Source organism: Rana temporaria, chromosome 12, assembly GCF_905171775.1.
Source record: "Rana temporaria chromosome 12, aRanTem1.1, whole genome shotgun sequence".
Classification (NCBI taxonomy): domain Eukaryota; kingdom Metazoa; phylum Chordata; class Amphibia; order Anura; family Ranidae; genus Rana; species Rana temporaria.
Window position 1 is genome coordinate 72,828,053 of NC_053500.1, and position 19,994 is coordinate 72,848,046.

The window sequence follows — 19,994 nt, forward strand, 5'->3', positions numbered from 1 at the left end:
GTCAGGACGCTAGCACGACGCTCCACACCAGGGAGAAAGCCTCACATTACTGTGGTGAGTTACAGACAGAAGAACAGGAAGTGAGGATTTCTCAGAAGAAATAAGGACATTTAAAAGCAAAATGGAAGGATGAGGTAAGTGAAGGAGGACTGCACTAAGGTAAAGGAAGCTATTTAGGGAATTTTTTTTTTTACCTTTACAACCCCTTTAAAATTGCTGTTGGGAAAAGGCGCCCTTCCAATAAGAGAGACCTGGAGCAATTTGCAAAGGACGAGTGGTCCAAAATTCCAGGTGAGAGGTGTAAGAAGCTTATTGATGGTTATAGGAAGCGACTGATTTCAGTTATTTTTTCCAAAGGGTGTGCAACCAAATATTTAGTTAAGGGTGCCAAGAATTTTGACCAGCCCATTTTTGGAGTTTTGTGTGACATTATGTCCAATTTACTTTTTTTCCTCCCTTATTTTGTTTTGTTCCAATACACACAAAGGGAATAAACATGTGTATAGAAAAACATGTGTTATTGCAATACTTTTCTGTGAGAAATACTTGATTTTCTGGGAAAAAATCTGGGGTTCCAACAATTTCGGCCATGACTGTATATTGTTCATGTTCGGTTTTAGTATGACACAATCTGTATTGAATGCATGTGTACCAATCTTTGACCTTTTTTGATGAACAGCAATGTTAGTCATCAACATGGATGTTTCTTGTAATTAGGGCAAAGTAAGTGAATCACCCAAGGTTCAGTTGTTTGTTCAGGCATTAGTCATGGTTATGAATTACATTTCTAGACTTAAATAAAGTAGTTCTTTAGTGCTCAGAAAAGCTATAACAAATGGTAGATTATTGGTGGTTTGAAAAGTAGGGGCGTCAAACAGACCACCCAAAACGTGGTACTCGCGCGGTCAGGCGGTGATGCAGGTTAGAGAGATTGCTCCTGGCGATGATGCAGAGCAGAGAGATGGCAGTGGCCATCTTCCGGATCTCCCCGTACATCTTCTCCGCCCCCAGTACTGGCCAAAATCTCTTCTCCTCTCGGCCAATTGCGTTCTTCCCACTTCCTGATTGGCTAGGAGGAGAAGCAGGAAGACAAAAGGCAAATATTAATTCGCTATTGACACACAACTGGGTAGGCTTGGGCGCAGTGCTCGCCACTGACTCCTGCGCGTGTGCCCGGCGGGCACGATCGCCGCCGGGCACCCGCAATCGCTCGTTACAGAGCGAGGACCGGGAGCTGTGTGTGTAAACACACAGCTCCCGGTGCTGTCAGGGGGAGAAATGCCTGACCATCTGTTCATACAATGTATGAACAGCGATCAGTCATTTCCCTCAGTCAGTTCACCCCCCCCCCCTTCAGTTAGAACACACCCAGGGAACATACTTAACCCCTTCCCCGCCCCCTAGTGTTAACCCCTTCCCTGCCAGTGGCATTTTTATAGTAATCAATGCATTTTTATAGCACTGATCGCTATAAAAATGCCAATGGCCACAAAAATGTGTCAAAAGTGTCCGAAGTGTCCGCCATAATGTCGCAGTACCGAAAAAAATCGTCGATTGCCGCCATTAATATTAATAAAAATGCCATAAAACTATGCCCTATTTTGTAGACGCAACAACTTTTGCGCAAACCAATCAATAAACGCTTATTGCGATTTTTTTACGAAAAATTAGTCGAAGAATACGTATCGGCCTAAATTGAAGAAAATGTTTTTTTTTTATATATTTTTGGGGATATTTATTACAGCAAAAAGTAAAAAATATTGTTTTTTTTTTCAAAATTGTCGCTCTATTTTTGTTCATAGTGCAAAAACTAAAAACCGCAGAGGTGATCAAATACCAAAAAAAGAAAGATCTATTTGTGTTGAAAAAAGGACGCCAATTTTGTTTGGGAGCCATGTCGCACAACCGCGCAATTGTCAGTTAAAGCGACGCAGTGCCGGATCGCAAAAAGGGGCCCGGTCATTGAGCAGCAATATGGTCCGGGGATGAAGTGGTTAAGGAGTGTGCCACAAACAGATTGCAGAGTTTAGGGGTGCACTACACACAGTTTGCAGAGTTCAGGGGTGCACTATGCACAGTTTGCAGAGTTCAGGGGTGCACTATGCACAGTTTGCAGAGTTCAGGGGTGCACTATGCACAGTTTGCAGAGTTCGGGTGTGCATTATGCACAGTTTGCAGAGTTCAGGGGTGCACTATGCACAGTTTACAAAATTCAGGGTTGCACTATGCACAGTTTACAGAGTTCAGGGGTACACTATGCACAGAGTTCAGAGGTGCACAGTGCACAAATTGCAGTGTTTAGGGGTGCACTAAGCACAGAGTGCAAGGTTCAGGGGTGCACTGGGCAGAGATTGGAGTGTTCAGGGGTACACTATGAAGAGACTGCAGACTTCAGGGATATACTATGCAATAATTTCAAAGTTCAGGGGTGCAGTACACACAGATAGCAGGGTTTAGTAGGTTTTCACAGCTCCTTACCTCCTCAGCTCACCCCCCCCCCCCCTTCACTACACTTATCTTCTGCCCGCTCAAAAGCTCCACTATCCTCCATGTGTCCTGCCTTTTTTGCTGAACCACCAGCCGTCTCTACTACCTCCATGCACACTGTAGGTTAGGGTGATCAGACATCCCCGGTTTCCGGGGACAGTCCCCGGATTGAGGACACTGTCCCCGGACCAAGTCTGTCCCCGGATTGGATTTGAACAGGGGCTGGGGCAATTTCAAAGACAGTCAGTGCAGAATAAAAAAAAAATGAAATTACACCCCCCCCCCCCGCTCTGCTACTCCTACTAGCTTGGGGGGGGGGTGTATTTTTTCCATTGTCTGTGCCCCTTTCTGATGATCATGTGCTGGTTAAAACAGAGGGAATATTTCTTCAGTTTTTGGTGCATGCCCGTTCCGCTCCCGCTCCCGCTCGCATGTTCTTCTGCCCTGGCTCAAGTCCAGACCAGCCACCTACCTATCTCCTTGCCTTCTCTGGCAGAGTGATCTTCGTCCGCTCCCCACCCAGTAGTAGCCGGGGCCCGGAGAGTATTGCCGCGTACACACCATCACTTTATGTGATGAAAAAAAATGACGTTTTTAAAAACGTCACTTTAATTGACCGTGTGTGGGGGAAAACGTCGTTTTATGTCTTGTAAAAAACGACAGAAAAAAATTGAAGCATGCTTCAATTTTATGTGTCGTTTTTCAAAAGTGCACTTTTTACTTCACAGAAATTGACCGTGTGTAGCAAAAAACGTCGTTTTCTAAGACGTTTTTTCATCCACGCATGCCCAGAAGCAAGCTTCAATGGTAAAACGTGGTGGAACGTAACCTCACTTTGCAAGATCATTGTGAGAAAACGATGGTGTGTAGGCAACTTCGTCTTAGAAAATTGAAGTTTCAAAAACGTCATTTTTTACTTCACAGAAAGTGTCGTTTTTTTTCATCACATAAAGTGATGGTGTGTACGGGGCATAAGACTTGACAGGCTGTGAGCCATTATTAGTAACAAAAAAAATATGTCCCTGAATTTAATTTTAAAAATCTGGTCACCTTACTGTAGGTGGTTCTGTCTCTCTGCTGTAAGATCATCCAGTGGGGCGTCGGCATCCTGGCAATAGATGGTGCATGCAGCCTACCAGAGGACTCTCCTCTCCAGCCCATAACTGAACTATACCCAGGTCTCTTGCGTCTCCCTTGTCCCCACTCTGAAACCTTTGGGATTCATTCAGGAGATGAGATCTGTGGGAACCAATGGGAGGCAAGCTGTAATTTGTAAACTCAGAAGCTGTGCTTCTGTATCTACAAGTGACAGTAGTGAGCAGAGGACCAGAACCAGCTGTAAAGGGTATGTGGGCCCAGGTAGAGCTTGTATCAATGCAATTTTTTTTTTTTTTACAGTAGCAGTGATTTTAATGATGGGCACTTTTAACCCCTTCCTGCCCAGGCCAATTTTCAGCTTTCAGCTGTCACATTTTGAATGACAGTTGCGCAGTCATACAACACTGTACCCATATGACATTTTTATCATGTTGTTCACACAAGTAGAGATTTCTTTTGGTGGTATTTGATCACCACTGGATTTTTTATTTTTTTGCACTTAAAAAAAAAAAAAAAAAAAAATGATTTGTTTCTGTTTTAAAATGTTGTATATATAATCCATAAGCCATAAAGTCTATTCCAGAAAATAGAATGTTCCATAAAGCAGAGGTCCACACAAAAATTGAACCTCCGCTGTCCAGATTCCACCCCCCCCCTCAGGTGTCACATTTGACACCTTTCAGGCGGGAGGGGGGGTGCAGAAACCTGTCTAAGACAGGTATTTGCACCCACTTCCTGGCATAGACTCCTGCATTATATGCGGGAGTCTACGCCATGTCCGGCACCCCCCTCCCGCTGACTTATGGGAGACACACGGGTCCCAGAAGACAGCAGGGACCAGTGGGATTGCGCAGCGCAAGTCGCGCATGCGCAGTAGGGAACCAGGAAGTCAACCTGCAAAGCTTGACTTCCTGATTCCCTTATCGAAAATGGCAGCGGCAACACCCAAGAGCTGGGCGATAGCTCGGCTTCGGGTGCCGACATCGCGGGCGCGCTGGACAGGTAAGTGTCCTTATTTTCAAAGTAGCAGTTGCAGTATTTGTAGCTGTTGACTTTAAAAAAATAAAAAATTGGCGGACCTCCACTTTAAGGCAGAACAGTGCTTCCAAATAATGTTGTACACCGTTAGATGACAATAGTACAAAACACCCAGTGAGACAGATTTGGTCAAGTTGCTTGGATAACAGTTCATAAAACTGCATCAGGTATAATGAGAATCCACCTTCACTGCACCGCGTGATTCCACTCCCACAGGAATTGCACTTACCAGAAATCAATCAAATAACACTTTGGATATTTATGCCCAAACAGTATCAGGGAATCATCAGCCAGGGTATCTCAATTACAATACCGGGACCATGGATTGGTACACTCCAAAATCACGTTAATCTCACTCATGTGATCATAGGTGTTTCCTCAGTCATTATTCAGATTCAGCACGGAAGCCATGACCTCTCCCCCTCATAGGGTGACCACGTGTCCCGGATTGCCCGGGACAGTCCTGCATTTTGAAGGTCTGTCCCGGGCACCTTCATTCCAGGACAATACAGTGTCCCGGAATGAAACTGACACAGCCACCCTCCGGGCCAATCTGATGCCCCCAAAAAAGGCCGCCACATCACCACTTTACTCATTGACAGTACTTGTCCTGGCTGGGAATGCCTGGAGGAGCACAATCCCGTCCCCTGCTTGTGACTGGAGAAATCATAAATCCCACCTCTTGTGTCCAATCACTGCGCTGTGATTCGTTACAGCACAAGCTGATTTTTGGGAAGGGAGGGTGTCCCTAAATGGTAGTTTGGAAATGTGGTCACCCTACCCCCTCACGGTAACACGCTTTGATCTGACATAGAAGAACACATGAGTAAATACCGGGACACAGGTGTCTTCCTGGGCCAGTCCGAAACACACGAGGCGCGCATGTGCAGTACGGGAGCCACTGAGGGCCAAACGAGTGAGAGGGCGAACTGTACAGGAAGAGATGGGTCAGGAGGTCATTTTTGGAGTGTACCAATTGTGGACATGCGACCCCCATGTCACAGGTGCATATGAGAAGTGTATGCCAGATTTTGGCAGGAATACAAATTACACACCTGTGGGCTGGGTTCATAATCCTCCCAGGAATAGAGGTCAGTCCTTGAAGACACCTCCGCCCGGCAGACAGGAGTTCTGGCCTAGGAGTCAGGAGGAAGCCTGTGCAGCACGAAGCTGCAAGCACAGAGGTGCTGAGTGTCAGGTCTGGGGAAGGCAGACCGAGGCCTAATGTGTAAGGTCTGAGCAGTGTTCTGAAGCAGGACTGTAATGCTGAATACACCTGCGATCTCTACAATTGGAGTGAGCGCCTTACGCAATCCATGGTTTAATGATTCCCTGATACTGTTTGGGCATAAATATCCAAAGCGTTATTTGATTGATTTTTAAGTGCAATTCCTGTAGGTGTGGTGTTTTGTACTATTTGAATCAAACGGTGTACAACATTATTTGGAAGCACTGCTTTGCCTTAAGGAACATTCTTTTTTCTGGAATAGACTTTATGGCTTATAGATTATATTGTATTGTATTAATATAGTGGCTGCTAGTTTTACCATCTTTTATTAAGGATAATTAACCCTCAATTAGATTGAAGCGCCAGATAAGTGACCCTGTTTACTTTACTTGATTTTGTTTATAAAATGTTGTATATAAGTTTTCTCTTTCACGGACTGGCACTGATGAGGAGGCACTAATATGCAGCACTGATGGGCACTGATAGGCGGCACTGATATGCAGCACTCATAGGTGGTACTGATGGGCACTGAAAGGCAGCACTGATATTGAGGCACTGATGGATGGCACTGATAGGCAGCACTGATGAGGAGGCACTGACAGACATTATTGAAGGGCACTGATTTGCATCCCTGATGGGCACTGATTGGCATACCTGGAAGGCACAGGTGGGCACTGATTGGCATCACTGGTGGGGCACTTCTGGGCATCACTGATGACATCCCTGAATGGCCTGCACTGATAATAAATAATGCACAGATTTTTACTGCAACCCCCCCCCCCCCCCATCAGGAGAGCTGCTTATTTATAAAAAAAATAAAACATTTAAAGTGTCACTAAACCTCAAAACCTTTTTTACCTGAATGCATTGCTTGCATTCAGGTAAAAAAATGTTGTCAGTGTCCCTGTGCCCCCCTTTCCTGTGTGAAGGTAAAGAGAGGGGAGAAGAGATCAGTGGAGTGCAGGGCTACATATTTTCTCCCCTTACTTCCTCTTTACAGGAGCCATTGGCATCTGTAAAGTCGGGGAAAACAGGCAATGTTCAGGCCAAACTTTTGCTTGGCCCAAACCGTTCGCCCAACTCTATTTACAAAACTTCATTCTGTATTTGGATTTGGACTGTCATATCTATATAAAGACAAGAGTTTTAGGCTTCATGCACTCAGATGGGCATCTACGATCTTTTTGCCAGGAGCTGGCAGAAGAATCAAGCGTTAAAATCCTCCTTTTTACACGTAATTACCTGAGTTTATGTGGCTGTATTAGGCATACAGCATTTAGAAAACATATGACCATAAACTTATTCTACTGCCCAGAATATCAATTTATTCTAGCCACTGGAATAAATGTAGGTGCATAAATGATGCCAGTACGCTCCTCTCCAAAATGCATGTTTGGGGCATTTTGTTATGCTTCTGAACGCTGCTATAAATCAGAATGCCACATTGTGTATGGACACATTGGCTGGAATGCAGTTGTTTTCAGAAGCATAAAAAATATGAAAAATACCTTTTAAAAGCAGTGTTTATTCTGCCCATGTGGATTAGGAATTGCAGGAAGCTAAACTCAGCTGCCTAGATCTCTGGACCAACTAATCATTTAAAAATTCAGTAGTCACTGAAACTCTGCTTATGCATTTTCATTATATATTAATTACATTTCTGGTGCTAGTGGCTGCAGTTAAAACTTCTTTGTGTTCCTGCAATAAAGGATGCATTTTGTCTGTATGCCAACTTCAATGCATTTATATGTCCATTATTCTACTGGATGATGGGCATTATCTGCCAGATAGGTTGATTTAGTTGCATGGGCGATTTATGGATCATTTGCTGATAAAATTTATTTGTAAAACTCACACAAAAATAATTTGTGAATATTTTTCAGCCACGCCCAGAATCTGGTACTACCCCTGATAAGAAGTTATCATCTATCCTAGAAGATAAAGATGAGACGGATGACTTTTTCCGGCACTCTCCAGCCACTATGACACGTAGAAAACTCTTGCTACCAAATCTTAACAGTCCTGTGCGCCGTGGCTCTCTCAGCAGCCTCCTGGGAGATGATTTGAGACAGTTTTCTGCTTTCCGGCTTAATTGCCGGTCTCCAGCCCGGAACAGTCGAGGAAGAAGCCCCTCTCCCCAGTGTCACAAGGAAGAAAGGGTGTCTGAGTCAGAAAATGGAAGCTCCCGAAAGCCAGCCAAACTCCTTATCCCATCACTCAACACATATGGTCCACCAGATCTCAGTCCTCGGTAAGTTGGGTGCTTTCATCCTATCAAAAGAAGTGTCTTTGTTTTTATAAATAAATTATAAATGGATAATGGACCTTTATTTACAGAAAATTAACTATGCAGATCACCAAAATGTGATTTTTTTTTTACCATAACTGATAGTAATATCCTAATTTTTTAAAACTTTAGTAGCACCTTTTTTGTTAGTTTTAACATATTTTTACCTTGGAAGAGAAGAGGATGATTTGTTCTGCATATCTTAGATTGAGCCGGGAATTCTGCCCAACTCTTTCCATCAAAAGTTTTAATGTGATATTCATCCATAGATATAACAGAATTCATTCATATAAGCTTATCCAGGTAGAATGAGATGAAACTAATAGGCAAATTTGGGTTTATAACATTTCTTATTTGTTTCTTTAAACTCAGCATCTGGTATACCATAGATTATATTTCTAAATATATATTAAATAATCTCTCCTTACAGAGTGGTGGATGGAATTGAGGATAATGGAGATATCTCTGAAAGCCAAACTTTTCAGTTCAACATGGACAACTCAAGGGCAAGGTCTCCAGTCAGGCAGTCTCCTGTAGCAGGTATAATTTTAGATATATTACTAGCAATTAGTATTATTGCCCATTGATACCTCTTATCCAGGACTTATTTCCATAGCATGTACCAATTGGAGCAGACAGCAAACTGCCTTACCTGTCAGTTGACAGAAATTCCAGATCCTATACTTGTCCCACTTACATGTTTTGGACAGCATTCTGCCGACACTTTGACCATGGCCTGATTTTTACTTCCTGTCCCTCTGGGCCAACTTTCTTAACCTTAGTCAATGTGCTAGCTTTAGTATTATACTAACAAAATCAGACGTAATATATCATGCAAGATGAGCTAAAGATGAGGGTGAAAAAATGGCAACAAGACAGTTTACCCACTGTTTCTCAGTGCAACTAGAACTGTGATTACTCTACTAGCAGTGTGGTTCTAAGCAAACTTTAACTACACAGAAAACAATTCCATCAACAAAGATGCACAAATTGTGCAAGGAAATGGTAGTAAAAACCCTTTCACTTGGCTGTTCTGTGGCAGATCTGGACCGAAGCTTAATGCAGGTAGGTGTTAGGAACCATGAATCAGACTGAGACAGAAAATGCAGTAAAATTAACACCTTTAATGTAATGGTAAAAATTATACAGATCAGTAAACGTAGTCAAAGGGATGGGAACCCAAAACGGGAAATCAGACGAGCCAGTAATCAGGAAACCAGAGATCAGCGTAGTCGGAGGCAGAAGAACAGTACCAGGAACCAGAAGGGACATCAGCCAGGCAAAGTCTTTTACAGGAACACAGCAGAGACTCTCCAGATATGTTGACACAAAAGGAATGAACAAGGAAGTTTAAATAGCCAGAAGGGGTAGGCTGTAGGCGGGACCGACGAGCATTTAATGATAACTAGGTGAGCCACTGTGGAAACAATGAGTGCTGACAATTATCCGACAGCTGAGCAGCCTGAGCATTGAGAAGGGAGCTGCTAAAAGCCCAGCCCTGACAGTAGGAAGGTTAATGTAAACTGACGTGTGTCATTTACATCCAGCTGCCTCTGAGTTTGTATAAGTCAAAAAAAAAAAAACAACATAAAAGGTTTGCATCTGTGCACTAATCCCGAAGAAGCCACTGGAAGTTTGCCCAGGTCTTCCCCACTTTTGTCCTGCAGCCAGGCACAAGTTAGAAGCACACACTTCCGCTCATTGTCTTCAACGATCAGTCTAGGGTTTTTTTTTTGTTTTTTTTTGAGAACTTGGATAGGAAAGAGGATTTAGTGGGATACTCCCAGAAATAGAACTATTCCCACTTAAGGACACCTAACTGATCTCTTGGTTAAGCTTGAGTGAAGTCCTTGCTGAAAGCAGACAGCAGACTTCTCCTTCAAAGTAGCACAAAGTAGTTTCAGGAGTGAGAAAAGTCCCTCAATAGTAGTAGCAGAGCAAAGCTTCTCAGTTACAAGCCAGTTACAGCAGACTGCTTGGCAATCCAAAAGGGTAGTAGAACTGAGCAAAGTCCTATGCAGTAGCAAACAATTGAACAAGCTCTTTAGAACACTAACCAGTGTTCCCTTTTTTCAGACCCTCAGCTGAGTATATAGCTTACCAGAAAGGGTTAAAATCACAAGTCTATAGACCCTTTATGTTGTGTGTACTCACAAAATGTCCAGGGAAAGCTGTCTTCCAACTTCAATGCGACACTCTATACCAGATCTTGAATAGAAAACCCCTTCAGACAGCTCTCTGCAGAACCAGGGCCACTCTCACTAACTTCAGGCCCTCAGGAATCCATCTAATTCCGCATGGCAGCACACTCTGTCTCAATCCAGGCTCACCTGAGGCCACATAAACTAGATGGACTTGTGTCTTTTTTCAACCTAACTATGTAACATGGCAGCAAGTGCCAGGGTAGGCAGCACCTCTCCCCCAGTTGGTGCAATCCTCTGCTAGGAAAGACCCAAGGCCCATGTGCTCCCAGAATGGAAATACAGGCACTCAGCATGCTAAGGGGCACCTCCCCTTGTAATTGGCCAGGGCTGTATGAATAGTCATGGTTTCTTTCTTATTATACAGAACTTTCCTTAGTTGTTGGACACAGGGAAACTCAATATAGCATGAGGAGCACCAGAGCACACTGAGCAGGCTACACCAACCAATCACAGTTCTCTGTTAAATTGACCTAGCGGTTCCTCTGTTAAGCAGAGCAACCAACAACTATGATACACTAATCCTAGCACCTACCTGGGAGGGTGCTACACATCCTTTTCCACTTTTTTGGACTTAAATGGTCAGAAGTAAAGGGATGTAAAAGGATTGTTAATTATACATGGGAATGTAAGAAACATATTGTATGAGTGAATGTGCGCTGCCCTAGGCCATGGCCTGCGTTACATAAATACATAGGCCGGGATTCACAAACAGCGGCGCATATTTATGCCGCCGTAGCGTATCTTCTTTACGCTACGCCGACGTAGCGCATAGAGGCAAGCACTCGATTCACAAAGCCAGTGCTGCCAAATCTGCGCTGGGTTTCCTAGGCGGAAGCCGGCGTATGTGGAAGTGGGCGTGAGCCATGCAAGTGAGGCGTGACCCCATGCAAATGATGGGCTGAGTCTCAGACAGATACGTATAATGAACGGCGCATGCGCCGTCCCGTGGACGCATCCCAGTGCGCATGCTCAGAATCACGTCGGAACATCTGCCTAAGATACGGCGGATCACTGCCTACGGCGTGAACCTAACCTACGCCCAGCCATATTCACATCCAACGTAAATAACGTAAAATACGACGTGTTGTGTTCCCTGGTCCATACCTTTGCATGGGTTGCGCCTCATATATGGGGAATAACTTTACGCTGGACGTACGACTTACGCAAACCGCGTATATTATGCACCGGGCGCAAGTACATTCGTGAATCGGCATATCTCCCTCATTTGCATATGTGCATAGAAAATCAATGGGAGCGGCAAATGCGCCCAGCGTAAATATGCGCCCACTCTACGCCGGCGTAGACAAGTTACGTCGGTCGGATGAAGCCTGTTTTTAGGCGTATCTTCGTTTGTGGGCACGGCGCATAGATACAAAGGCGCATATTTTCACTTACGCGGCGTATCTGGAGATACGTCGGCGTAAGTGCTTTGTGAATCCGGACCATAGTTGGTAAGGTTGAATAAAGACGGCGTTTAACGACGTGAAAAACAACATGCATGCTCAGAAGCAAGTTATGTGACGGGAGCGCTGTAACAGACTGAAAAGCGCGAATCGTCTCTCACCAAACATTTACTAACACAAAATCGACAAAAGCAGCCCCAAGGGTGGCGCCATCCGAATGGAACTTCCCCTTTATAGTGCCGTCGTAGGTGTTGTACGTCACCGCCCTTTGCAAGAGCATTTTTTTTTCACGATCGTGTGTAGGCAAGGCCGGCTTAACAATAATCGGGTTGAAACAAACATAGTTTTTTTCTAGACCATTAAAAATGGTCGTGTGTACGCGGCATTTAGATCCAATAACACTCGGTAACACAGCTCTTTTCTGCACAACATCGGCCACCTTAATAGCTTCCAGGAAAAACTAGCATAATGCCACGTACACATGATCATTTCTCTTCCGTTCATGGATGGACACAGCAGCATTGACCTTAGGGTTATATATTCTTCCTTTCAGGAGAGACTAGGCAGAAAAAAACAGCACTTCAAGTGTTAAAACACTTCTCTCTGTCTGGAATGCCTCCAGCCGGTGGTCGCAGGATGGGTAAGTAGTATCCCCTTGCCTCGGCAGGGTGGTTCGGCTGGTGCATTCCTGGGGAGGTCGACTGAGGGTCCGCCCTGCTTTCCTCTCTCCCTTCCTCTCCCTCCTTCCCCATTCTGGGTGGCGGCTGTGAGGTGGGGGTCCACCTGGGGGGGCTCTGTTACTGCCGGGGGGCTGCGCTGCTGTGGGGTGCTGTTGTTTTTTATTGTGCTGTGTATGCTGGACAGTGTCTGCTGTGTGTTACTGGGTTTTTTAAACACGTGTACGGCCGCCATTTTACCGGTGACGCGGTTCTATATATCGGCGGCCATTTTCTTGTAGCCCACATGCTGTTCTTTCTGCATTTCGGCAGCCATCTTGGAAAAGTTTTGGCCTCTAGTGTCTGGAATAACGGCGCGAAGCCCGCAGCATTCTTCCTGAGGGACGGCACAGCACGGACATCGCTCTCAGCTCTGCACAGTAGTACAGCCTGTTTTTGGGTGGTGAGTCCCCTGGGGGTCCCCTGCTCTCTGTGACAGCCGGGAGGGTGACCTGTGGGTCCTGTTCTGCAGTACTAAGGCGGCATATATAGGTGGGTCAGCATGGAGTCTGAACCAGAGGCTTCTACCCCAACCATGCCAGAGTTAACCCTTAGTGTCCCTGCTCCTGCGCCCTTGGTGGATGCTATGACGGCAGTCCTTGAGGCGTTTGTTGCCAGGATTGAAGCGGCAAGTGGCCAGAAGGGGGGCAAAAAGCGCCCCCTCCCTGCGCCTGCTTCTGGGGATGTCTCTGATGCGGAATCAGGGCCTGCTACTGCATCTGGCCCTGGTTCTGTCATGTCAGATGATGCAGACTTAGCCCACACGGACAGTGAGGATGACTCTGCTTTAGGGTCAAAGCATGATAAGGAATTTGTTGGAGCTCTTATCACTGCGGTGCAGGACACTCAAAAACTTGAGGTTTTGGTGGAGGCATCAGACCGGTCCCTTTTGGGTTCCGCAAGTCACCCCGTACCGCAAAAGTTTTTCCTTGTGTTTCATATCTGGACAAACTGTTATACAAGGAATGGGAACGGCCGCAGAAAGTTTTTGCAGTACCAAAATACTTTGCGGTCCGTTACCCTTTTGAGGAGGACTTTTTAAATAAGTGGGTTTCTCCTCCGTCAGTGGACCCTCCGGGTTCCAGGCTGAACAAGGCCACCACGTTGCCTGTGGAAGGGGCTCCTGCATTTAAGAACCCCGCAGATAGGAGAGCTGAGGCTGTGGCCCACTCCATATTTACAGTGGTGGGGTCGGCGGTGAGACCGGTTTTGGCCGGGGCTCTGGTGTCGCAGACACTTATTGAACGGGCTAAGTCCCTGGTGCCGGAGCTGGAGGCGCAGAATGCTTCTTAACCTGTGTGGAGCTGGCCGACCAGTTGGTGCAAGGCCTAAAATTAGCCTGTGAGTCGGCCCTGGATACGCTCCCCTTGCTCTCCAGGGCCTCCGCCTATGCGGTGGTACTACGCCGCCTTGTGTGGCTAAAGTGTTGGTCTGCGGACCAGTCCTCTAAGAAGGCCCTGGTGGATTTGCCTTTTAAAGGTGAATGGCTTTTTGGGGCGTCACTGGATGACATCATAAACGATGCCACAGGCGTTAAGAGCACTCTGCTCCCGCAATCTGGGAAGGGTAAGGAGCCTCGCCGTAAGCAAGGGCCCTCATTTACTACCCCCAAGCGTTTTTTCGCCCGCCAAGTGCGGCAGGAAAAAGTTTCCAGGGTGCTAAGGCGTCCACTGAAGGGCAAAAGAGCCCCTGGTACCGTAAGCCTGACAAGCCTGCGGACAAGCCTGCCTCCGCATGAAGGTTTGCCCCCGCCCACATCTTGGGTGGGGGGCCGGCTTCGCAAATTCGCGGCTCGGTGGAGGTCTCTTCTTTCCGACCGTTGGGTTTGCGAAGTAGTTTCCTCGGGGTACAAGATAGATTTTCTCTCTTGTCCACCAAACAGATTTTTTCCCTCCAAACTCGGGCTTCTTCCGGATCGCCGGAAGGACCTGTCAGGGGCTGTCCAGGACCTGCTGGTCAGGGAAGTGATTGTACCGGTTCCCTCAACGGAACGGTTTCAGGGGTTTTACTCCAATCTGTTTGTAGTCCCCAAGAAGGATGGCGTCCATCCAATCCTGAACCTCAAGGCAATCAATTGCTTTGTCAAAGTGCAAAAATTCAGGATGGAGTCGATTCGCTCAGTAATAGCAGCGCTCCATCAGGAGGATTTCCTAGCATCCTTGGATATCAAGGACACGTACCTGCATATCCCCATATGCGCAACACATCAGAGGTTTCTGCGTTTTGCGGTCGGGGAGGACCACTTTCAATTTGTGGCCCTCCAGTTCGGCCTGGCCTCAGCACCGTGGGTTTTCACCAAGGTGCTTGCCCCGATTCTGGCCCTGCTGCGGCAGCGCGGGATCGCTATCGTGGGATACCTGGATGACCTTCTTCTGAGAGCTTCCTCAAGCTCAGAGTTAGAAGAGGACGTGTCTATCACCTGTCAAACCCTCTGAGAATTCGGATGGCTGTTGAATATCCAGAAGTAAGTACTGGTACCGTCTCAGCGGCTGGAATATCTGGGGCTAGTCCTGGATTCCTCAGAGGCGAGAGTTTTTCTCCCAACGGAAAAACTACAGACTCTGCAATCTGCGGTGCAGCGGTTGGCGACCCAGAAATGGGCTTCGCTTTTGCATGAGAGTGCTGGGTCTGATGGTGGCCTCTTTCGAGGCAGTTCCGTATGCCCAATTCCACACTCGAGTGTTGCAGAAAGAGATTCTGTCACGTTGGAACAAACTTCCTTCTTCTCTGGATTACCAGATTCGGGTGAGTCGACTGGTCAAGTCCTCCCTAGAGTGGTGGCTGACATCTCCGGTACTTCAGACTGAAAAATCGTTTCTGCCGTGTCATTGGACAGTGATCACGACGGATGCCAGCCTCTCCGGCTGGGGGGTGTCTGGGGTGTCCAGTCAGCCCAGGGGTGCTGGACTCAGGAGGAGTCCCGCCTTCCAATCAATGTACTGGAGCTCCGAGCGATCAAGTTGTGTCTTCCCAAGTGGTCTCTGGGTCTGCAAGGCGGACCGGTCAGAATCCAGTCCGACAACGCCACGGCCGTGGCATACGTAAATCATCAGGGGGGCACACGAAGCTCGGCTGCAGCGACGGAAGTCGCGCACATCCTCCGGTGGGCCGAAAGTTACGTTCCGGCTTTGTCGGCGGTGTACATTCCGGGGGTGCTGAACTGGCCAAAGCTAGACCAAGGAGAATGGTCGCTACACCCGGAGGTGTTTCAGAGACGGTGCCAAAAATGGGGCACTCCAGATGTGGACCTCCTAGCGTCCCATCTCAATCGGAAGGTGTCACGATTCGTGACCAGGTCTAGGGACCCGTGGGCGGACACTTCAGATGCGTTGGTGGCGCCTTGGGGTCACTATCGCCTAATATACGCCTTCCCTCCCCTGCAGCTTCTTCCTCGCCTGCTGCGCAGGGTGGAAGCCGAGGGTATACCAACAATCCTGATCGCTCCAGATTGGCCGCGCCGTTCCTGGTACGCGGACCTGGTGCGTCTGGTGGCAGACGTCCCCTGGCATCTACCAATGAGAGAAGACCTTCTGTCGCAAGGTCCTATCTTTTACCCTGCTTTACAGTCGCTGGCTTTAACGGCGTGGCTGTTGAGAGCCAGGGGTTGAAGGACCGAGGTCTGTCGGGCTCGGTGATCTCTACCATGCTGCGAGCACGAAAGTCCACTTCACGAAAGATTTACCATCGTACGTGGAAGGCCTACATCTCTATGTGTGAAGAGATGAAATGGCACCCCCGTACATACGTGATGTCCCGGATTCTGCTGTTTTTGCAGCGTGGAGTGGATCAGTCTCTCGCCTGGAGTACGGTTAAGAGTCAGATTTCGGCTCTAGCTGTCTACTTTCAGCGACCCATGGCGGTGCACTCCTTGGTGCGTACGTTTGTGCAGGGGGTCCGGCATGTGGCCCCTCCTGTGCGTCCTCCACTGCCTCCATGGGACTTGAATTTAGTTCTTTCGGTGCTTCAAGAAGCTCCGTTTGAGGACATTCGGAAGATTCCTTTGTTGACTCTGTCCCAGAAGGTGGTTTTTCTGGTGGCAATTACCTCGGTCAGACTGGTATCTGAACTGGCGGCTTTGTCTTGCAAGGCTCATTACTTAGTCATCCATGAGGATAAGGTGGTGCTGCGGCCGCAGCCATCATTCCTTTCAAAGGTTGTGTCGGCTTTTCACATTAATGAGGACATCGTTTTGCCATCCTTATGTCCTCGGCCGAAAAACCCAAAGGAGGCCACTTTGTATTCCTTGGACGTGGTTCAGGCCTTAAGGGTGTACTTGTCTGCTACGGCTCCGTTTCGGAAGTCGGACTCACTGTTCGTGACGGTGACTAGTCCTAAGAAAGGTCTGGCGGTCTCGTCGGCCACCATTTCTAGGTGGATCAGACAGGTCATGCTCCAGGCCTATGCCCTAAAGGGGCGGGCGCCTCCCTTTCAGGTTACGGCGCATTCGACCAGGGCGATTGGTGCCTCTTGGGCTTTCCGCCATCAAGCGTCTGTCTTACAGGTATGTAAGGCGGCGACCTGGTCATCAATCCACACCTTCTCAAAATTTTACAAGGTGGATGTGAGTGCATCTTCGGATGCCTCCTTTGGCTGCAAGGTTTTACAGGCGGCAGTTTAAGGTTGAAGTTCCTTCGTTGAGGAACTCTGGTTTGTTTGGGGTGAAGCTTGGTTTGCTATGTTTTTTCCCACCCCTCAAAATTTTTTGACACTGCTTGGGGACGTCCCTAAGGTCAATGCTGCTGTGTCCGTCCATGAACGGAAGAGAAAATATGATTTTTGTACTCACCATAAAATCCATTTCTCTGAGTTCATGGACGGACACAGCACCCACCCCTCCTTTATTTGTACTGCTTGTTTACGAACTGAGGCTGGATGTTCCAGAGAGTGGGATGTACCCGGGAGCCCCGCCCCCTGGGAGGTGCTGTACTGAGAGAAGTGTTTTAACACTTGAAGTGCTGTTTTTTCTGCCTAGTCTCTCCTGAAAGGAAGGATATATAACCCTAAGGTCAGTGCTGCTGTGTCCGTCCATGAACTCAGAGAAATGGATTTTACAGTGAGTACAAAAAAACGTTGTTTTTCAGCATGTCCAAAAAACAAAGTTTTCCCAACTTCATCATTAAAAACGACGTTGCCCACACACCATCGTTTAAAAAAAAATGATGAACAAAACGCGGTGATGTACAACACGTACGGCGGCACTCTAAAGGGAAGTTCTATTCGCCTTTGGGCTGCTTTAGCTGATTCCATGTTAGTAAAAGACGATTCGCGCTTTTCTGTCTGTTACAGCGTAATGAATGTGCTTACTCCATTATGAATGGTAGTTTAACCTGAACGAGCTCTCCCGTCTCATAACTTGCTTCTGAGCATGCGCAGGTTTAAAACGTCGTTTTAGCCCACACACGATCATTTTTTGCAACCTGAAAAACTACATTTTTTAAAACAACGTTAATAAATGCAGCATGTTCGAATTTTCTTTTTTTTTTTCGTTTTTCAGAAGCCAAAAAACGATGTGAAGCCCACACACGATCATTTTAAATGACGTTTTTAAAAACGTTGTTTTTTTTCATGCCGAAAAACGACTGTGTGTACATAAGAGTCCTATGAGGATGAATTGGCCACATCAAATTCCTCCATGTGTCCCAGAGAAGCCATGCTGGAGTTATTGATAGATGTGTCTCTAAAACACAAGTTCTAATTCTTCAGTCAAAGCTGATTTCATGTGTTTTCTGCAGTGTTCAATCACTGAGATCCCATCCTCATCGCCAGTTTTGTGTATTTAAAATTAGGGATGAGCCCGATGTTCGAGTTGAATGTAAGTTTGACTCCACCATCGGGTGTTCGTCTGTTAACTGAACAGCGAACATTATGCGGTGTTCACGGCAAATTCAAAAGCAGCGGAACACCGTTAAAGTCTATGGGACACTAACACGAAAAACCAAAAGTGCTCATTTTAAAGGCTTATATGCAAGTTATTGCCATAACAAGTTTATGGGGACCCGGGTCCTGCCCCAGGGGACATGTATCAAAGGAAAAAAAACATTTTAAAACTGCTTTTTTTTCGGGAGCAGTGATTTTAATAATGCTTAAAGTGTAACAATAAAAATAAAATATTCCTTTAAATATTGTGCCTGGAGGGGGTCCTTAGTATGCCTGTAACAGCTCATGGCTGTAATAAATTGTCTGATCCCAGCAATATAGATAAAAATCATTGAAAAAACAGTATGGGTTCCGCCCCAGTCCATTACCAGGCTCTTTGGGTCTGGTATAAATATTAAGGGGAGCCCTGCACCAAATAAAAAAATTCACGGGGGTCCCCCCCGAAATCCACACTAGGCCCTTCAGGTCTGGTATGGATATTAAGAGGAACCCTGCGCAATTAAAAAAAATGGCATAGGGGTCCCTCCAAAATCCATACTAGGCCCTTCAGGTCTGGTATGGATTTTAAGGGGAACCCTGCGCCAAAATAAAAAAAAATTACGTGGGGGTCCCCCAAAAAATCCATACCAGACCCTTATCTGAGCATGTAACCTGGCAGGCCGCAGCAAAAGAGGGGGATAGAGCGCCCCCCCCTCAACTGTACCAGGCCACATGCCCTCAAAATGGGGAGGATGCTTTGGGGTCTCCCCAAAGCACCTTGTCCCCATTTTGATGGGGACAAGGGCCTCATCCCCACAACCCTTGCCTGGTGGTTGTGGGGGTCTGCAGGTGGGGGGCTTATTGTAATCTGGAAGCCCACTTTAACAAGGGGACCCACAGATCCCACCCCCCCATGTGAATGGTTATCGAGTACTTTCTACCCCTACCCATTCACAAAAAAAAGTGTCAACATTTTTAAAATAACAGACAATTTGGGACAAGTCCTTTTTTAAAAAAAAGTCCCGTGATGTACGTTCATCTTCGATCACAGCGCCCTCCATGGGAGGCTCCCGCCGACTGAATCCTCTTTGCGATGACAGCTGTTATATAGCTGAGGGCGGGGGCAACCCATGTGACCTAAATGGGTGACCCCGCCCCCTTCTGACATCATGTGACATCAGAAGGGGCGGGGTCACACGTTTATGTCACCGTCTCATGGAGGCTTTTTTCGGGTCGTTGGACGCTGTGATCGAAGATGAATAGACATTGCGGGACAGTTTTTTTTTTTTTAATAAAGGACCCAAATTGTCTGTCTTTTTTTTTTTTTTTAATACAAATGTTTTTTTTATTGAAAGAGCAGTAGCAAGAACTAAAAGTGTACAATAACATAAATACACTGACATAGAACATGTAACAATATGTGATAACAGAGAACAGACCATTCCGGTTCACATACATGACTGAAGCTACATATCTATTGAAATTGTGTGGAGTCAGCCAAAGCTAAGAAATCAGTAACCAAGCGGAGGGTGAAGTAGGCCTCACCACACTATCATGACACTTCTGCTCAGAACTAAAGACAATTCAGTAGAATATAAAGAAATAAGGTAGAAGAGAACCAAAAAACTAAACTAAAATAAGCTAAAATAAATTTTTTATTTTTTTTGCTCAATCCAA

At 46.5% G+C, this 19,994-nt stretch overlaps 1 protein-coding gene across 1 annotated transcript in view; it reads left to right on the forward strand.

Moving 5' to 3' along the window:
- The window catches only part of KCNH4 (potassium voltage-gated channel subfamily H member 4), a 162,302-nt gene that overhangs the window by 96,040 nt on the left and 46,268 nt on the right, over nucleotides 1–19,994 (forward strand). Inside the window, exons 17-18 of the mRNA XM_040329946.1 lie at nucleotides 7,735–8,102; nucleotides 8,569–8,678. Of these exons, the coding sequence (XP_040185880.1) occupies nucleotides 7,735–8,102; nucleotides 8,569–8,678 (478 nt within the window). The remainder of the gene's footprint in view (nucleotides 1–7,734; nucleotides 8,103–8,568; nucleotides 8,679–19,994) is intronic.